The sequence below is a fragment of the Tiliqua scincoides genome, chromosome 5, assembly GCF_035046505.1.
Source record: "Tiliqua scincoides isolate rTilSci1 chromosome 5, rTilSci1.hap2, whole genome shotgun sequence".
Classification (NCBI taxonomy): domain Eukaryota; kingdom Metazoa; phylum Chordata; class Lepidosauria; order Squamata; family Scincidae; genus Tiliqua; species Tiliqua scincoides.
In genome coordinates, this window is record NC_089825.1 from 53,166,732 (window position 1) to 53,182,206 (window position 15,475).

Sequence of the window (15,475 nt, forward strand, 5' to 3'; positions counted from 1 at the left end):
TAGTGGGTCCTTTGTATCCTCAGGGCATTGGTTCCATGCTCCCACCTGATACAGTAACCCATGGGTAATGAAACCCACGCAGAGAGGTGACAATGTTGCAGGAACTCACCAGGGGGCCACACCAGGCACTCTGGAGGTCACATAAACCTCCCAGCATCTTCAGAAGGTCTCTTGGGCATGACCAAAAGGTCACTTCCGGTTCACTGGTCTAACAACAGATACTCAATTCCATCTTGTGCCTCTTGCACTTCACCATCAACTACAAATATGGCATAATAAGTCTGGAAAATGTTGATTACCTTACATTTTTGACTGAAAACCTATGAACAATTAAAAAAACCCATGTCCTTCTGTCAGTGATTGTAACTTTTTAAAAACAATGGGTATATAAATGACCATAATAAAATCCAGAAGCTATATCTGTTTGATCAAAAATAAGACAGTGACAATAGAACATTTGGTTGACAATGTTGTAACTAAGTATTCAAGAACATACTTGCAGAAGTCCTTAAATGAACAGCAAGAAACGAAACAAAAATACATACCTTACTATGAGGGTCAGCAAACATCCTTGTGAAGATTTCACACAATCTTTTTAATTCAACACGACTGTCAAAATGACATGATGCTAATTAGTCAACTGTAAGGGCAGGCAAATGTTACTAATAACTTTCAAATGTTACAGTGTAACATCTTCAGGAAAAATTTTTTTAAATATCTTGACAATTCTGTCATAATATCTGTATCTTTCAATGGGGTTTGTGAATGGACTTCCTGGGCATTCCTGGCACACCATTTAAGTCTACATGTTTCTTCCCCCCATGCTTTTTTGGGAGACGACTATGGTGCAGTGTTACATCTAAACCAGAGTTTGCAATCATAGAGGCCTTCTCTATTGAGGAGAAATGCTATGGAATTCTCTCCCAGGAAAATTAAGAACTATGCCCTCCCTACTGGGCCTTCTGGTGAGGCCTCAAAACTTTCTTTTTTCCTTTTGCTTTTCTGTCCTGAATATGTTTGGTTTCTGGGAATACAATCCTATACGCATTTTCCTGGGAGTGAGGCCCACTGAATACAATAGGACATACTTCTGAGGGGACACACATAGGATTGGGCTGTGGATCCTTTATTTCACTGCTTGTTATACTTTTTGTGCTTGTTAATTTTAGATATGCTGCTGTATTTTGGGGCTGTTTTATTTTGTATTAATGTTTTAACTGTTCTTAATGTAAGCTAACTTAAGTATCTTACACTTTAGGTGGAAAGAAGGGATACAAGCTCTTTAGTAAATAGAACACAACTGTGCAATTTCTGGCCTGAAACCAACAGTGGTTTGCATTAACACTGGCACAGATGTAACACCGCTCTGCTCAGAAAAGGAAATGGAGCAAAGAACTCACACATAACGGGAGGAAGACAAGGTCCAGGTTAGGGGGCCCTTGATAAAGTGTGCTCTGTGGGGCCCCCCCATGGGTGATCCTTGGCTTACTTTGGCATGAAGAAATGGTAGCTTTCTTCATCAGCTGCCATGCTCCCCTGATCCTTCCTTTAAAAAGCATACCCCACCAGTGCCTCTGGAGAAAGCTCTGTTGTGGATAAGCATGGGAGGAAACAACAACAGTGGCTTGCTTGGTTGAAAGAATTGAACTGCCAATGTCACTGCACAAAGATGGGCTTGTGTGGGATTGGTTACTTCAGGGATCAGTAGTGGGACTTTTGATAGTCCTTGCAGTATTATATCTAAACAAGGCCTTTCTCAAAATTTAAAAACCCTCACCCTAAAAGCAATCTCTTACCTTAAAGTTCTCTGATTTTTTAACAAATTTTGTAGTCCTAGGAGACCTTCTTTTCTTTCAGACCAATTGGAGCTCGCACAGCGATTGAGAACCTCAGCCACATCTTCTGTCTGTCGCATATATGTAGGTATGGTACCATTCCGAGAACTGTACGATCTTTCAGAGCAGGCACTAGAAGCATCGCTGTTGGCGTCATCATCCGAGTACATTCCATATGACTCATACCTCCTTCGCACTGGCTTTTTCTGTCATACAAAAATTTCATATGAGGAATGATTCCAAATTGCTGTACTGTTTACCACCAGGTAAAGGTTATGGGTTTGTTCATTTATCCCCATCCCACTCCTAGATGTAGATGGAACAAGCATCAGGTTCAAGCACTTCCTCTGACTTTCCCGTCACCACATGCGGAATGTCATGTCTAAACTGGAAGACTCCCTTTTTATTTGAAAGAGGGATATAATTCCATTACATTCAGCCCCATCTGGTGGGTGAATGCAGTATAGCTCTATACCTATGCATTCTGGGGTGATGCTGGGAGATCCAGAAGTGGGTCTTTAGAGCTATTTTTAGTTCAGGAGGCTTGGAAACAGTGTGGATTTGCCACATGAAGATAGGAAACCCATTTTTGTATGCTTTAAAAAAAAATTTAAAGACCTTTAAATTTTAAAGAATTTAAATTGGGAGCCCAGCAACTACGATGAGTCAAATCTGTGAATGCTGCAGTTCCACTGTACTTAGAAGCTTCCCTAATTATGACTGCAAAGTACTAACACAAAAGAACAATGACATTTCAAATCACATCTTTCATTCAATGCCTTAAAATACTGATACCCAATGCAACACAATCATATACACAGGCACTATGTTTATTTAAAAAAACACTTGGTATATTATTATTAGGCACATCATTAAGGAAACAAGGGTAGTTATACCTTAGTCCGTATGTCTCCCAAGAGCTGAGAGCAATAAATGGCAAGGAAAAAGAAAAATTATGAGTACTGATAACAACTGTTAAGTAGTATTGAAGGAGGCATCATCATGCTACAACTGAGGTTTGGCATGGTATTTAGTGGCATTTATTAACCAGGTAGCAGCTGCAGCCTTAGTTCCTGTAACAATATCTTCTTTAAACAGTCTCAGAAAAGAGTTTATTACATATGCAAATTGTGATTATTCAAGGCAAATTCAGATACTGGCAGGTGTACCAAAAAGTAGATTCAACTGTTAACATCTAGAATTCTCTATATATTTTTGGTAGGAATTTTTACTACAAATTTCATATTGTAATTAAGACAATACAGTTAGGATTCAGGATTTTACTATTGTCAGGTATGAGCAACTTTCATGGGCAATTCTTTGTTTTTCACAACAGACAATGAGACCAAGCTTAATGCACAGTTCTGGGGAACTATCTATTCTCCCGTGACAGTAATTATTATTAATACATCACCATCAGTATGCAAGGCACCTTAAATAGTAAAACATGAAGAAAATGGGATAGCCTCTGTCCCCAAGTAGCTTACAATCTAACACAGATAATGGGGGGGGGGGAGAAGCAGAGAGAAAAAAGGAGAGCAAGTGCTAGATATGGACAAATACAATTACATGTAGAGGCATCTCCTGCTTTCAGATAGTTCATTTTCTGATGATCCACCCTTTCAGCACATTTCAATTATACCCAGAACTCATGCATATTCCACGCTTTCAACCTCTCTCTGCTGTTCAAAAGGCTAAAACTGCCCTCCCCCAAGTTGATTTGCATATGACATGGTGATTCAAATTGTTTTGATCACAAATTGTATGACTGTGAAAGAGAGAGATAGCATGTGCCAACTTTAGCTCCTGGTGTATTCCCATTCCCCAAGGTATGGAGAGTTCATCTGCAGAAATCTTTGTGTGACAGCAGGAATTTGCAAGATAAAAAAAGGCATTTGCAATCTGCTAGCTAAAAAAGCATTGGAAGTAACATTAGTAAACTAAAAAGACCAGGTTCCACTTTTCAACACTGCTCCGGTCCCTAACTTGTCAAAGGAGTGGGGGACATCTGTACTTAAAACTTGGTTCCAGCTGGGAATGAAGATTGATGGGTTAAGCCGGGGAGGGGGGGGCTTATGGAAAGAGTATGTTTTAAACAGGAAGCTCCGTACAATTTAGCAAAATAAATATGGAGACTAGCATTTTACATATTCAAAGTCATTATGTGACCAGATTTTAATTTTTAAAAATTGGTGGGGTGGTGGATGTTTACAGGTACTCACCAAAGCATCTGCAACTGCTTCTTCCACATCTGAACCTGTGTTCAAGACTCGCATGGCACTAACTGATGAAGACAATCGACTTGACTGACTTATTCCAAAACCTGTGCCTGTTTTAAGACAAGAGATAAAATAAATCAGAATTGTCCTGGGAGGCTCAATACAATAGGAGTTATTTCAAAAACCCAAACTGAAATACAATTACTTTCAAAGTCTTGTACCATTCAACATTTAGAAGAAGCCTAGAGCCTATGAAAGATATAGATGCAGCTCATTTGTTTAGAATCTGGCTGGCTGCCTCCAGCTTTTCTAAAGGGCCCTCTGATTAATTAAGCCAGAGAAGTGAAATGCCAATGGTCACTATGCCAGTCACACTGGACTCCTGCCACAGAAACCTGGTCCACTTTCATTTGCCCCATATGCCAGATGGTTCAACACAGATACTGGCCACAGTCCAGGGAATTCTATATGCACACATGAGCATTATACAGACAGCCAGAATTCTTTTTCAGGGTTATCACAGCTAAAGATACCAGCAGCTGCTCTGTTTTAAAGTGGCTTGTCTTTTTAATTGTCAAGGTGGAAGAACTTCAAGGCAAGTTCAGTCTAATCACAAAGATTTTTCAGCAGAAGTAGACATATAACTTTTCTGAATTGTGGCTTTAAGAGTTTAATGAAGTTAAAATATACGTAAGGGCAATTATAACCTGTCCTCTGTGTGACATGACAGCATAAATACGTATAATGGAAAACAGCAAATTTAAGTTTTCCCATTAAAATACATCACTTTGGGTTTTTTGCTTTTTTAACTACAAAGCAAATAAAGGAAAAATACAGTAAATATAGCCTAGAACATTGCATGACAAAGCTACATGCATTAATAAAGCTTTACATTTATAAGATAATGTCAAAAAATGAAAAGAAAAAAGAAATTCATCTGAAATTAGAGAAAAAAATTGCTCTGAGGAAGGGGTGTGTGGAAGGAGAAAATTAGTTTCATACACTTTATCTACTTTGAACATTTAAAATACAGAACATAAATTGATGTGGGGAATGATTTAAAAAAGTTTGCATAGAAAACCAAATAGAAGTGGGGAAAAAAATCCAGGATGACTGCACAGATGATAGCAAAGTGTACTCATCCTTCACCTGTAGCCCCATAAACATCTGGAGAGTAGAGGGCACCTGTGGATCTGGAGTGATGCCTGGAAGCTGCAATAACAGGATCATATGAACCCTATCTATTACTATGACAAGAGCAACTGCACAAAGAGCAATAAGGTATTCCACATAAGGCTAGATAGCATTTGCCTATTCAAGAATGACCAACGGCTCATTCACAGGATCACTAGGTGTGGGATAGCTACCAGACTATTCTGTGATTATTGGATCCTGACCCACAGTGAGTCACTTCTGTGCATCTTCATCACCACCGGGTTCAGATTTATTCTGTTGCATACCCTCGGAATTTATGTTTGTAACAGCATACAAAACGTCTGCACACAGCAACAACTGCATGGAACTGGCTGGCAAAAGACTAGTTTCTGGCATATGCACAATTTTCAAGGTTCTACGACATAACCAATCATGAACAATACCCAAGATAATTGTCCTCAGGAGATCATGAGCAACATTTAGGCAGATCATTTGCCATAAATGAAAATGTTCCTCAAGAGTTGAAAAAAAGTACACAACTAGAATTCTCACCATTTATCAAAAGACAGAGCACACAAAATAAGGGACACAATGGACTAATAAAAAACAAAGGATGAATAAAAAAACAAGTAAGAAATGTTCAATTATACAGAGAAGATAAAAGCTCAAAATTGTCAGCTATGGCATAGACATAATATTAGATCACGGTGGGTTCTAAACCATAGCTTGTTCCCTAAAAAACTAGTGTTAATATAGAATCACACTACTGACTGGCAGCAGAAATGGAGCTGAGAATCTCTCCTATCAGGTATATCAAACTGCTTAGTCTTCAAGAACAATTTACTGACAGTTTCTTTTTCCACCATCCTATAGAGGCACAAGACCCACTGGGGATCTATCTGCTCATGGCCAGCTCCTGATAATGCCCCCCTAGCAATATGGCTTTGGTGAGGGTCCTGTTTGCTCCACAGTCAGTTCAATTCTTCCCATCATGCTGCCAAGAGCAGGCAAGCAAATAGGCACAGGTGACAGAGCACACAGAGCCACTTGGAGTGACATGGCAGGAAGAATAGCGCTCTAGGGTAACAATGACATAGCAGACAGAATCTGGCTCGCTAAGCTTGATCCCCATCACAAAGGACCATATCGGTGAGTAAGTGGGAGAATGAGGCAGCTGCTCCTTGCATGAGTAGTTGCCTTTACCCAAGGGAGGATGTCAGGGGTTGGTCAAGCTGGGCACTGACTGTCCATCAGAGGGTCCACCTAGCTCTGCCTGACTCTTGAATCCTCAGGACCAGTGGCAGCACCCAATCTACATCAAGAGGTAGAGTACCATGGGGGGCCTAGCCCAGGACTTTGGCCAGAGCCTTCAAATCTGGAACTGGTACTGCTGTACCCACTGGTACATCAATACTTCCTGCTAGTTGTCCTGGTGGTGGGGAATTGTGCTGGCTGCACACCTAGAAAGGGTAAGAGGTGACAACTCACACTCTCTGGATAATACCAAGGGACAAATCCTCTTGGTCTGCTGCTCAGAGATGGAGAAAGAGGGCGAGAACAGCTAGCTTCTCTTGGTCACCTGCATTATCTCTCTGTATAGCACAGGCATATTTTCTGCGAAACCTCCAGAATAAGAGGACACGCAAGCAGCTAGAATCATAGTAGCAGCTGTTCCTTGCAACCACCACTTGCTTACAGTTTCTGTGGACAAGTGAGTAGCAGGTGCTCCTTGTCACCTGACCTCTGAACCTGAATGTGAAAAAGAGGAGGTGTTGCTGTGCATAGCACAGAGGAAACTTTCCTTTTGCTAGCTGACTAAACAACAACTGCTTCACTGGAAATTTTATAGTGAGGTAAGGTGCTAGGGAGGCTTTGGTTCACGGCAACTTTATTTCTGGTGTGTCAGTTCCTCACAATCCATGCTTGGTAGAATGGCTCAGAGTCAGACATTCAAAACAAATCACTGTGTTTCAACTGTGGTTTTGCTATACGCCTGGCCTACAAAGCTTCAATTGGACACAAAATATGATAGCCAATTCTCTTTCTAAAATTACTTTAGTAAAATTTCTCAAGAATACTTATATACTTTTCCTTAGAGTGTTTCTAGAAGTGCCTCTTCATAGCATACATTACCAAAACCAACAGCATTATGACATATGAGCACCTAAACTAAGTATTTCATTTACAGAAAGAAACCTTCAACTAGCATATGTTGAAATTAAAATGAGTATTAATTCAAGATTTTCAGTTTGAAACACAAACATCTGATCTGATCCAACACATAAATCACACATCATGCAAGGAAAAAAAATCACATTTATGACATAATTTAGTAAAATGAGTGTAGCAGAAGCAGAGGGAACACATATTTCTTGTTAAATAATAAATGTGCACATTACACATTAACTCATTAAAAGTGAAGTAATATCAGGACCTAGGGTGGCAAATTTCTAGAAACAGCCATTCAGCAGGGCAAGTTTCCTCAACTGAAAATAGGATCTTGAGATACAAATTTCAAAAAGAGCAGGCTTTACAGAGAAGAAGCTTCCAACAGAGAGTCCAAGGCTACAATCCTATACACAATTTCCTGGGAGTAAGTCCCATTGCACTCAAGGATTGCACTGAAACAGTGGCATTACAATGACTTTCGTTTTTTAAACATATAATTAGAAAAAGTGATGTTTAAAACTGCTTTGAGCTTCCTTTGGAAAAGTAGCAGATAAATGCCTAAAATAAAAGAATGCTTAAAATAAAGAATCATCATTGACCAATTACAGCAATCTAAAGTAATTTTGTTTAAACTGTTTGTAAAGAAGTCCAATCAACAAGGGGAGTTAAATTTCATTATCTAATCTAGATTAAAATGTTTTTAGCTATAGGGGAGAGAATAATGTCCGTACACAATCCATTGCCTTCACCTGAATATGAAAAATTCATGTGAAGACACTTTCATGATCATGAAAACCTCTTTTTAGTGATTTTAAAAAATACTAGTGCCCTAACCATGCATGATATGTAATTTCAATTATATAGTGGTACTTTTTCTATAGGTAAAGAAATACGTTTAAAGTTGTTTCTTATTACTGAATGGCCATTACATTTTTTTAGCTATTCCCAAAACAATTGCATTTGATTATAGCACAACAATGAATAATTTTCTAAATAATCAGGTTGCTTGTTTCAATTAAGAAAAATGCAGTATTTTGAAACTGCACTGCTACTGCTACAAGACAGAACTATTAATTACATTATGACTTTCATATGAAATGATTATCCAGAGAATCAAGAAAAACCAAAACAAGTCTAGAGTAAAAGAAGTAAAAATTTCATAAACAGTAGAAACAAAAAGGACACACCTAAAAACTCAAAGGAGCAATTTTAGAATCACTTTTCAAAGCTAATTATGTTGTCAGCCCCAGGTGCAATCCAGAGGAGAGTGCCTAGAACCAAAATAACTTTAGTGCGCTTCCTCATCAGATGAGGGTCCTCAAAATTCCCACATTGCTTTTCAAATTCCAGTTATCAAACACAGTTTGGTGTAAAAGTTGGTGACATACTCACTAAAACCAAAAATCCCCACAGCAGTGTGCACCGTTCGCTTTTTTTCAGTAATTCTTTAGGAAGCACGTGTGAGAGAATGACTGCTGGTAAATGTGTAAAATAATATTGGGGTGCTGTGTATACACCTCTAAATATGTGCCATCACTCAAGAATTACATAAAATCTACACCCAAAGGAAATAGGTTGTGTGGCTCATAGGAGTAGAAATATGTACTTGTTAAATGCAATATCTTCATTTAGCTTATATTAGCAGCAGATAATCAAGAGCAAACACGGCCATGCAGAACAAGCTCTCCGTGTACTTACCAAGGGGTGCAAAAGAGCGGACAGGGCTTGTGTCCCTGCTACTTTCACGGCTGGCTTCCCGACTGCACCCCTGACTCACACTAGGGCGAGGAATACGACTACCTCGTGCTAGTATGATTCAGGGTACAGACCAACAGCAGCACAGAAAGGGAGAAGACACAGAAAAAGTAGACATTTTAATGCAGTCCTACTTTTTACTTTCACAATAAGACTGTTTATTTCTGAAACATAAATACAATGTCTATTAATTCAGTATTAAAAATAAATGAATTCTTCCCTACATTTTGTTATAAAAGGCACAGACACTCCCCCAGAAGAATCTCTTTATCACATAAATTAATTTCAATTTCAAAAAAGTTCAAGAACAAATGACAGTTTGATGATATCCTGAGACATGGTAGAGATCAAGATATTTGAAAGTGTGCATAAAAATTAAGGATTCAAACATACAATGGCTGTATACATCCATCAGGGCAACATTAAGAAATAGTATGGAACAAGCAGCGCTTTGGTATATTTTGACAGGTGAGACTTGAGGGAAAATAAGATGCTTTAATATACACTGCAGAAATGTTTATATGCAGATAAGGCAGCAAGTCTATCATATACACAGGTTAGAAGAGTTTTGTTGGATAGAATTCAAACTACAGGTTTCCTTCCAAAACTATTTAAGTTTAAAGAAAGTGATAATTTGGTTTGAAATTCTCCACCAAATGATCAACTGAAAGAGGAAGGAGTTAAGCAGCTCCAAGATGTATATAAAGGCAAGCTTTATATGAGCTTTATATGTCAGGTTACTGGAGGGTAAACTGGACTCAGAGGTTGAGAACCTGAAAGAGAGTGTCCCTAATCCCTCAAAGCCTTGAGGATAGCAAGGCCCAGACAAGCTAGGGACTGGTGGCAGCAGAAAAATGACCAGATGGGTTGTGTTGGCATTTCAAGAATCCCAGGTCAAGAACTGTGACAGCATCACAAAGTCAAATATTGCATTTTCTTTGGGGTGCATGATGCACACAACCTGTTTTCATCTAAAGGTGTGAATGCAACGAACTCATGTTTTCAAACACATTTGTCATATTGTTGTATCAAAGTATTTGAGAAAGCATGACTTCTGGCTACACATACTCTTCATCAAACCTGAGTCTGTCACCACACAATGAGTGGAATGGCTCCAAGTTGGCAGATCAAGACTACATTTAGCATACTTATTATCTTCACTGATTGTACTTCCTGACCTAAAGCAGGATGATAGTAAAGTACAGACTTACTGCTCTCCACTATACACACACACAACGGATCTCAAGCTGTGGTCTGGCGACCCAAGCTGCAGCATATTAGGTACATATGCAATTCATAAAAACCAGGACTAGGTCACCAGGAAAGAGAGATACCAACGTGTAAAATAAAGATTTTAGATAATTTGGAAGTTTATGACTATTTAAAGCAAGACTTACCAACTGACAGTCTTGAAGGACTAGCCTCTCTGCTGCATCCTTGGCTTCGAGGAATCTTGCTGCGTTTCTGGGCTGTTGCGGGGCTGACTAGCACTCTCTGAACCCCTGTGTTCATTGTTGAGAGTGTAGTTGTAGCCAAAACTCTTCCAGGAGATCCAGAACGACTGCCAGCTGAAGGCAAAAGTAAACAAGAATAAGCGATATATTACAAGATAAAAAAGTAAAAATTAAATAGGAAAAAAACCCTGAATATAGTAGATAAATGAAACAGTTATGGTAACTGAAATGATTTGAGAAAGGTATTTGGAAAAATCTGGAGATGTACAATTTAGAATCTAGAAAATTTTCATTTTAAAATAAATGGATATGTTCCTAATATTTGTGTATCTACATCACAACATTATAAAGCGCTATTAATTCCTTTGTTTTTCAAAAGTAAAAAAACAATATTAGCCAATCAATGTATTGCCAAAGGGAAATACCTCCATACTAGAAACTATTTTTAGGATTCCTAAATACTGCAGAAAAATAGTTAGAAATAAATTGTTTATTTTGCATAACATTTCCAACACTAATTAGGTCAGTATGTAAAACTCTGTAACTAGTGAGCTTCTGATGTTACACTTCCAAAAACAGACCTCACAAGCCACTTGCAAAACTTGGCAAATTTCTTAACAGTTTCTGATATCCTGCAAAAAAAGTGGCTTTGACACAAGGCACCAGACCTGCGCTCACTTAAAGAAGCTCTATAAAATTGAAACCAAAAGTTCTGATACTAAATTCACTGTGACAATAGGTTTTGCAAGAAAGAATTGTACATCAATCAGCAGTTTTATGTTTCCAGGATATGCATCTAATTTAAGATACAGACAATTTACCATATATACTTGTGTATAAGTTGAAAAATTTATGCCTAAAAATTGACCCTGAAAACCTGGGTTGACTTATACATGGGTCAATACAGTAAATAAAGCTGGAGCTTCTGGACAGCTTACCAGCTGTCTCGTGAAGTGGAGCATGGGACTGGGCTGAGAAGCAGGACACGGGGGTGGAAAAAAAGGAGTAATTTTACTTACCAGTAATTATGGTATTCAGAGACAGGCATTTTAGCTTCTCCAGACAGGAAGAGAAGGCACTTATGGGAATTGTAGTCTGTATGAGGGTTGCTGCTATGGAAGTGCAGCACTGTACTACAAAGCCTATGAGGTCCCATAAGCCCCTTCATCTTCCTTCCTGTTTGAAGAAGGAGGTAAAACGCCTCCTTTTTTTTCCTTGTTGCCTCAGAACAATTCCTGGTAAGTCAAAGAATTTCACACATACACACACACACACACACACACCCAACTTATACGAGGGTGAAAATTTCATGATTTTGGTCTCAAAACCTGCCCTCGACTTATCTGTGACATCAACTTATAGGTGGGTGTCTGCGGTATTTCCCAATCCATAATATCTCAATTGCCTTTTAAAGCGCAGTGTTTTCTTGACTCAACACTATGTAAAACCACACTTGAAAAGTGAAAATTAAAAGCAATTGGATTATAAACAAGTTTGAAGAGATATTTAAACTAAAAAAAAAAAAGAGTTTGTATGTATTTGTAACATAACTGGTCCATTTTCAAAACAGGCTAATTACAGGCATTTCATGCAATTTTTTAAAATATATGGAAATTTATACTATTTTATTAATATGATCAAGGTATGTCCTCCACTAGAAAAGACTACTCAAAATACCCACGCATATTTAGTTAATCTAATTGTCAAGTTTGGTAGCAAGAAATGACTGAAACGGGACCAGGATGGAGGAAGGTGGAATGAGCATATGTTCCATGCAAATGCTATGTGGGTCGTTGTTTGCCTTAAGATACAATACACTTATGCAGGACAGCAATTTCCAAACAGTGCGCTGAGGCACACTAGTTCACCAATAAAAAACTGCCAGAGTGCAGAGAATGTTTTAAATGTAAACTATAGAATCTTATAAACTTCAAAGCTCTAACCTACCAAGATAACCAGACCTTCTCTGCATGATTCATTGTTCTAGCCTTGCCTTCTTTTAATCAGCTTCTGCAGTAACTAGCTGCTTCTCTGCACTGCATGCAATTCAATCACCCCTGAAGCAGATGTGCAGTAGAATACCTGTTTTGAGAGGTGGTTTTTTATTACAGGGCCCTGAAGTTGCTGACCTGGGCTTCCCATCAGGATGTACACTAAATACATTGATATACAGAAGAGGAGATGTGAGCAAAACATTCACCCTCAAATGACAATTTTTACTCCTTAGAATTTTTAAAATTTTTAGAATTTTTAAAATTCTAAGAGGGAATCTTTTTGGATATAAGAATGAAGGTGTATGTACCCAATTCAATTCAGAGGGGAAAGTGTGCCTCAGACATCAGAAGTTTGGGAAACACTTCTAGCCAGTTTGGGAAGTTTGGGAAACACTTCTAGCCAGGAGTCTATTCAGCAAAAAAATTATGTATACCAAAACCAATTTGCAGCATTACTGTGTACTTTTTAAAACATGAAAAATTGATATTGGATTTTTGCACAGACCACTTTAAAATGGTTACAATGTATTTTCTTCCAAGGGCAAAAATATCTAATGACACAGGGCCTGTGATTATGAAATCACAGGTTGTTCCCAGTGCTATACATTCCCAATAGCTGAAAAATAATGAGAACCCCATGTAGGTTGTCAAACAAAGATCACATTGCATATTCCCCTGAATGTACAAGTGATACATTGCAAGTGCAACTCTCAGATGACTTTTCTGCTTTTAATTTGGGATATCCATTAATGAAGCTGAAGTCAGGATGCAAAGCAATGATCAAGTTTGGTTCCAAACGTCTTGCAGTTTCAAAACTTGGCAGCATCACAAAGTTTCCCCCAGTACTGCTCACCTCAATTCATAAACTAAGCTCTTTTGATTCAGTATATTCTTCTTGTAGGCAAAATTAAGATCCCTTCTGGACACAGAAGATTCTACCATATATTAAATACAGATATATTAGCAGCTGTTGTTCTTGCTCCCAAGTGTGGAATCACAGTTCAGTCACATGAGGTGTTGGCTGAGAGTTCAAGAAGTGACAGTCTCCAATGCATCATCAGAGGGCAGGTAGGATGCCATGGAAAGCCCAGAAGGGGTTCTCTGCAGGAGTAGGGGTTTTGCTGCAGGATACCTAGTAACCTGGCACTGACACTGCTTTCTGCTAGATGAGATTAACACCAGATGCTTGCAACTCTAGATGCTTAAACATCCCTCAGAATCAGGAAGTAATCCTGAATGACTATTTCTGCTGAATAGAATCCTGTAGTGATGGATGGTCAAACAACGATGCACACACAAAATCTGAAAAGCCTTACCACCAGACTGTGGATTAGCAGACTGTGATCCTAAACAAGTGTAAAGGCAGGAATAGGGTAAGGGTTCAAAATCAATGAAGAGGGAGGGAGTAGAGCAGATTAAAAATGGATGGTAAATGGAAATAAAAAAGCTTTAGTCAGTTCACATAAAAGGGGGAAGTGCTACAAGAGGGTCAGCCCTAAAAAGCAGTGCATTTTAATAGCCTCCACTGGGCTCAGACGCACATATACAAAGCAGACAAAAACAGAAGCTGCACGATTACAGTTCTTTAGCAAAGAACTGAAAAGCAATGAACTGAACAGACTGGATTAAGATTTTTCAGAATCTTTAAATTATGAGAGGTAACAGCTGAAGAAAGGGTAGCTATTACTTTTTCAATCTAGATAATACAATGAAAGAAAAGCAAAGTGATGATAATGGGAAAGAGAAAAAAAAATACAAAACTTTTGTATCTTGTATGCATGTAGAGGTTTTAAAGAAGTAATCAATGACTACTGCCTAAATATTTACACTTCAACTAAGGGATGTACTTATTATGTCCTGGCTGTGCTTTCTATTTGGTTCACTGGGTGCTTAAAAATACAGAGGGAGGTAGCACACACCCTCAAACTTTAATATTGATTTTCAGGTATACTTCATGAAAGCAGTTTAATACCATAAAGACACATATAAAACTTTTAATTATATACACACAGTATCAGCAATAGTCTCTGAACATAACCCACATAAGCCAACAATTCCCAATAACCAACAATTCAAAGACTTGGCCATGGGGGCACTTTTGCAGACCTAGTAAGTGTATGAGCCAGGGGTTAAGAAGGTACACAAGAAGAAAGAGTGAAAATGTGTTTATCTAGTGGTTGCTAAACAATCTAACAATTTAACATATCCAGATGAAAAGACCATGATTGTGTAAAACCCATGTTGTTAAAAAGTCCAACGTTTTGTTCTGCAACTTTTTCAGAACTTTGTCAAGGAAATGAGCCTAGGCAGGACACATTGCTAGAGAAATCAGGAATGACAGTTAAAAAAAGTAATCTCCAGGTGCTTAACTGTAGAGTACCATTTTACTGATTGCCTTCTTAAAGCAAACTCAACCTAATCACAGTATCTCTGCAGGAAAACTCTTCCTTGTAAAGCTCTTTTATGTCTGTTCTGTTTAGGACTGGAAGCCAGGTATTGCTAATATGTAGATCCTCTTTTCTGTTGATGTTTTAGGGATGTTTAAATATTTCTAGTTTTTCTCTCAAAGTCTTGGGAAATCAAATTTATTATTAGAAAGGATTTGTACTGCTTTGAAATTTATTTGATGATCAATTTCTATTGCATGCTGTGCTACTGCTGATTAATACAGGTGCATTAAATAACATTGCCTATTTTTGACACTTTCTAAGTTGGCTTAGAAAGGAATTCCTGTGGATTGAAGATTCCAGGATATGTTCAAGATGAACACTCAGTTCACAATGGGCATTGCTTAAGACTTTTGGAGCAGTTGCCCCAAGGGAACTGAAGATGTACCTTAACAGTTCTGTACTGGTTGTGTAGTGCAGGGAAAGATTAGCAGCAGTGACCAGTTA

The 15,475-nt window shown here is 38.3% G+C and overlaps 1 protein-coding gene across 2 annotated transcripts in view; it reads right to left on the reverse strand.

Moving 5' to 3' along the window:
- CLASP2 (cytoplasmic linker associated protein 2) overlaps positions 1–15,475 on the reverse strand; it is a 161,307-nt gene that overhangs the window by 37,772 nt on the left and 108,060 nt on the right. For both annotated transcript variants that reach the window (XM_066628157.1, XM_066628156.1), the window contains exons 20-24: positions 10,531–10,701; positions 9,077–9,184; positions 4,058–4,164; positions 1,797–2,041; positions 546–609 (exon numbers count right to left, since the gene is read on the reverse strand). In XM_066628157.1, coding sequence (XP_066484254.1) covers positions 546–609; positions 1,797–2,041; positions 4,058–4,164; positions 9,077–9,184; positions 10,531–10,701 — 695 coding nt within the window. The remainder of the gene's footprint in view (positions 1–545; positions 610–1,796; positions 2,042–4,057; positions 4,165–9,076; positions 9,185–10,530; positions 10,702–15,475) is intronic.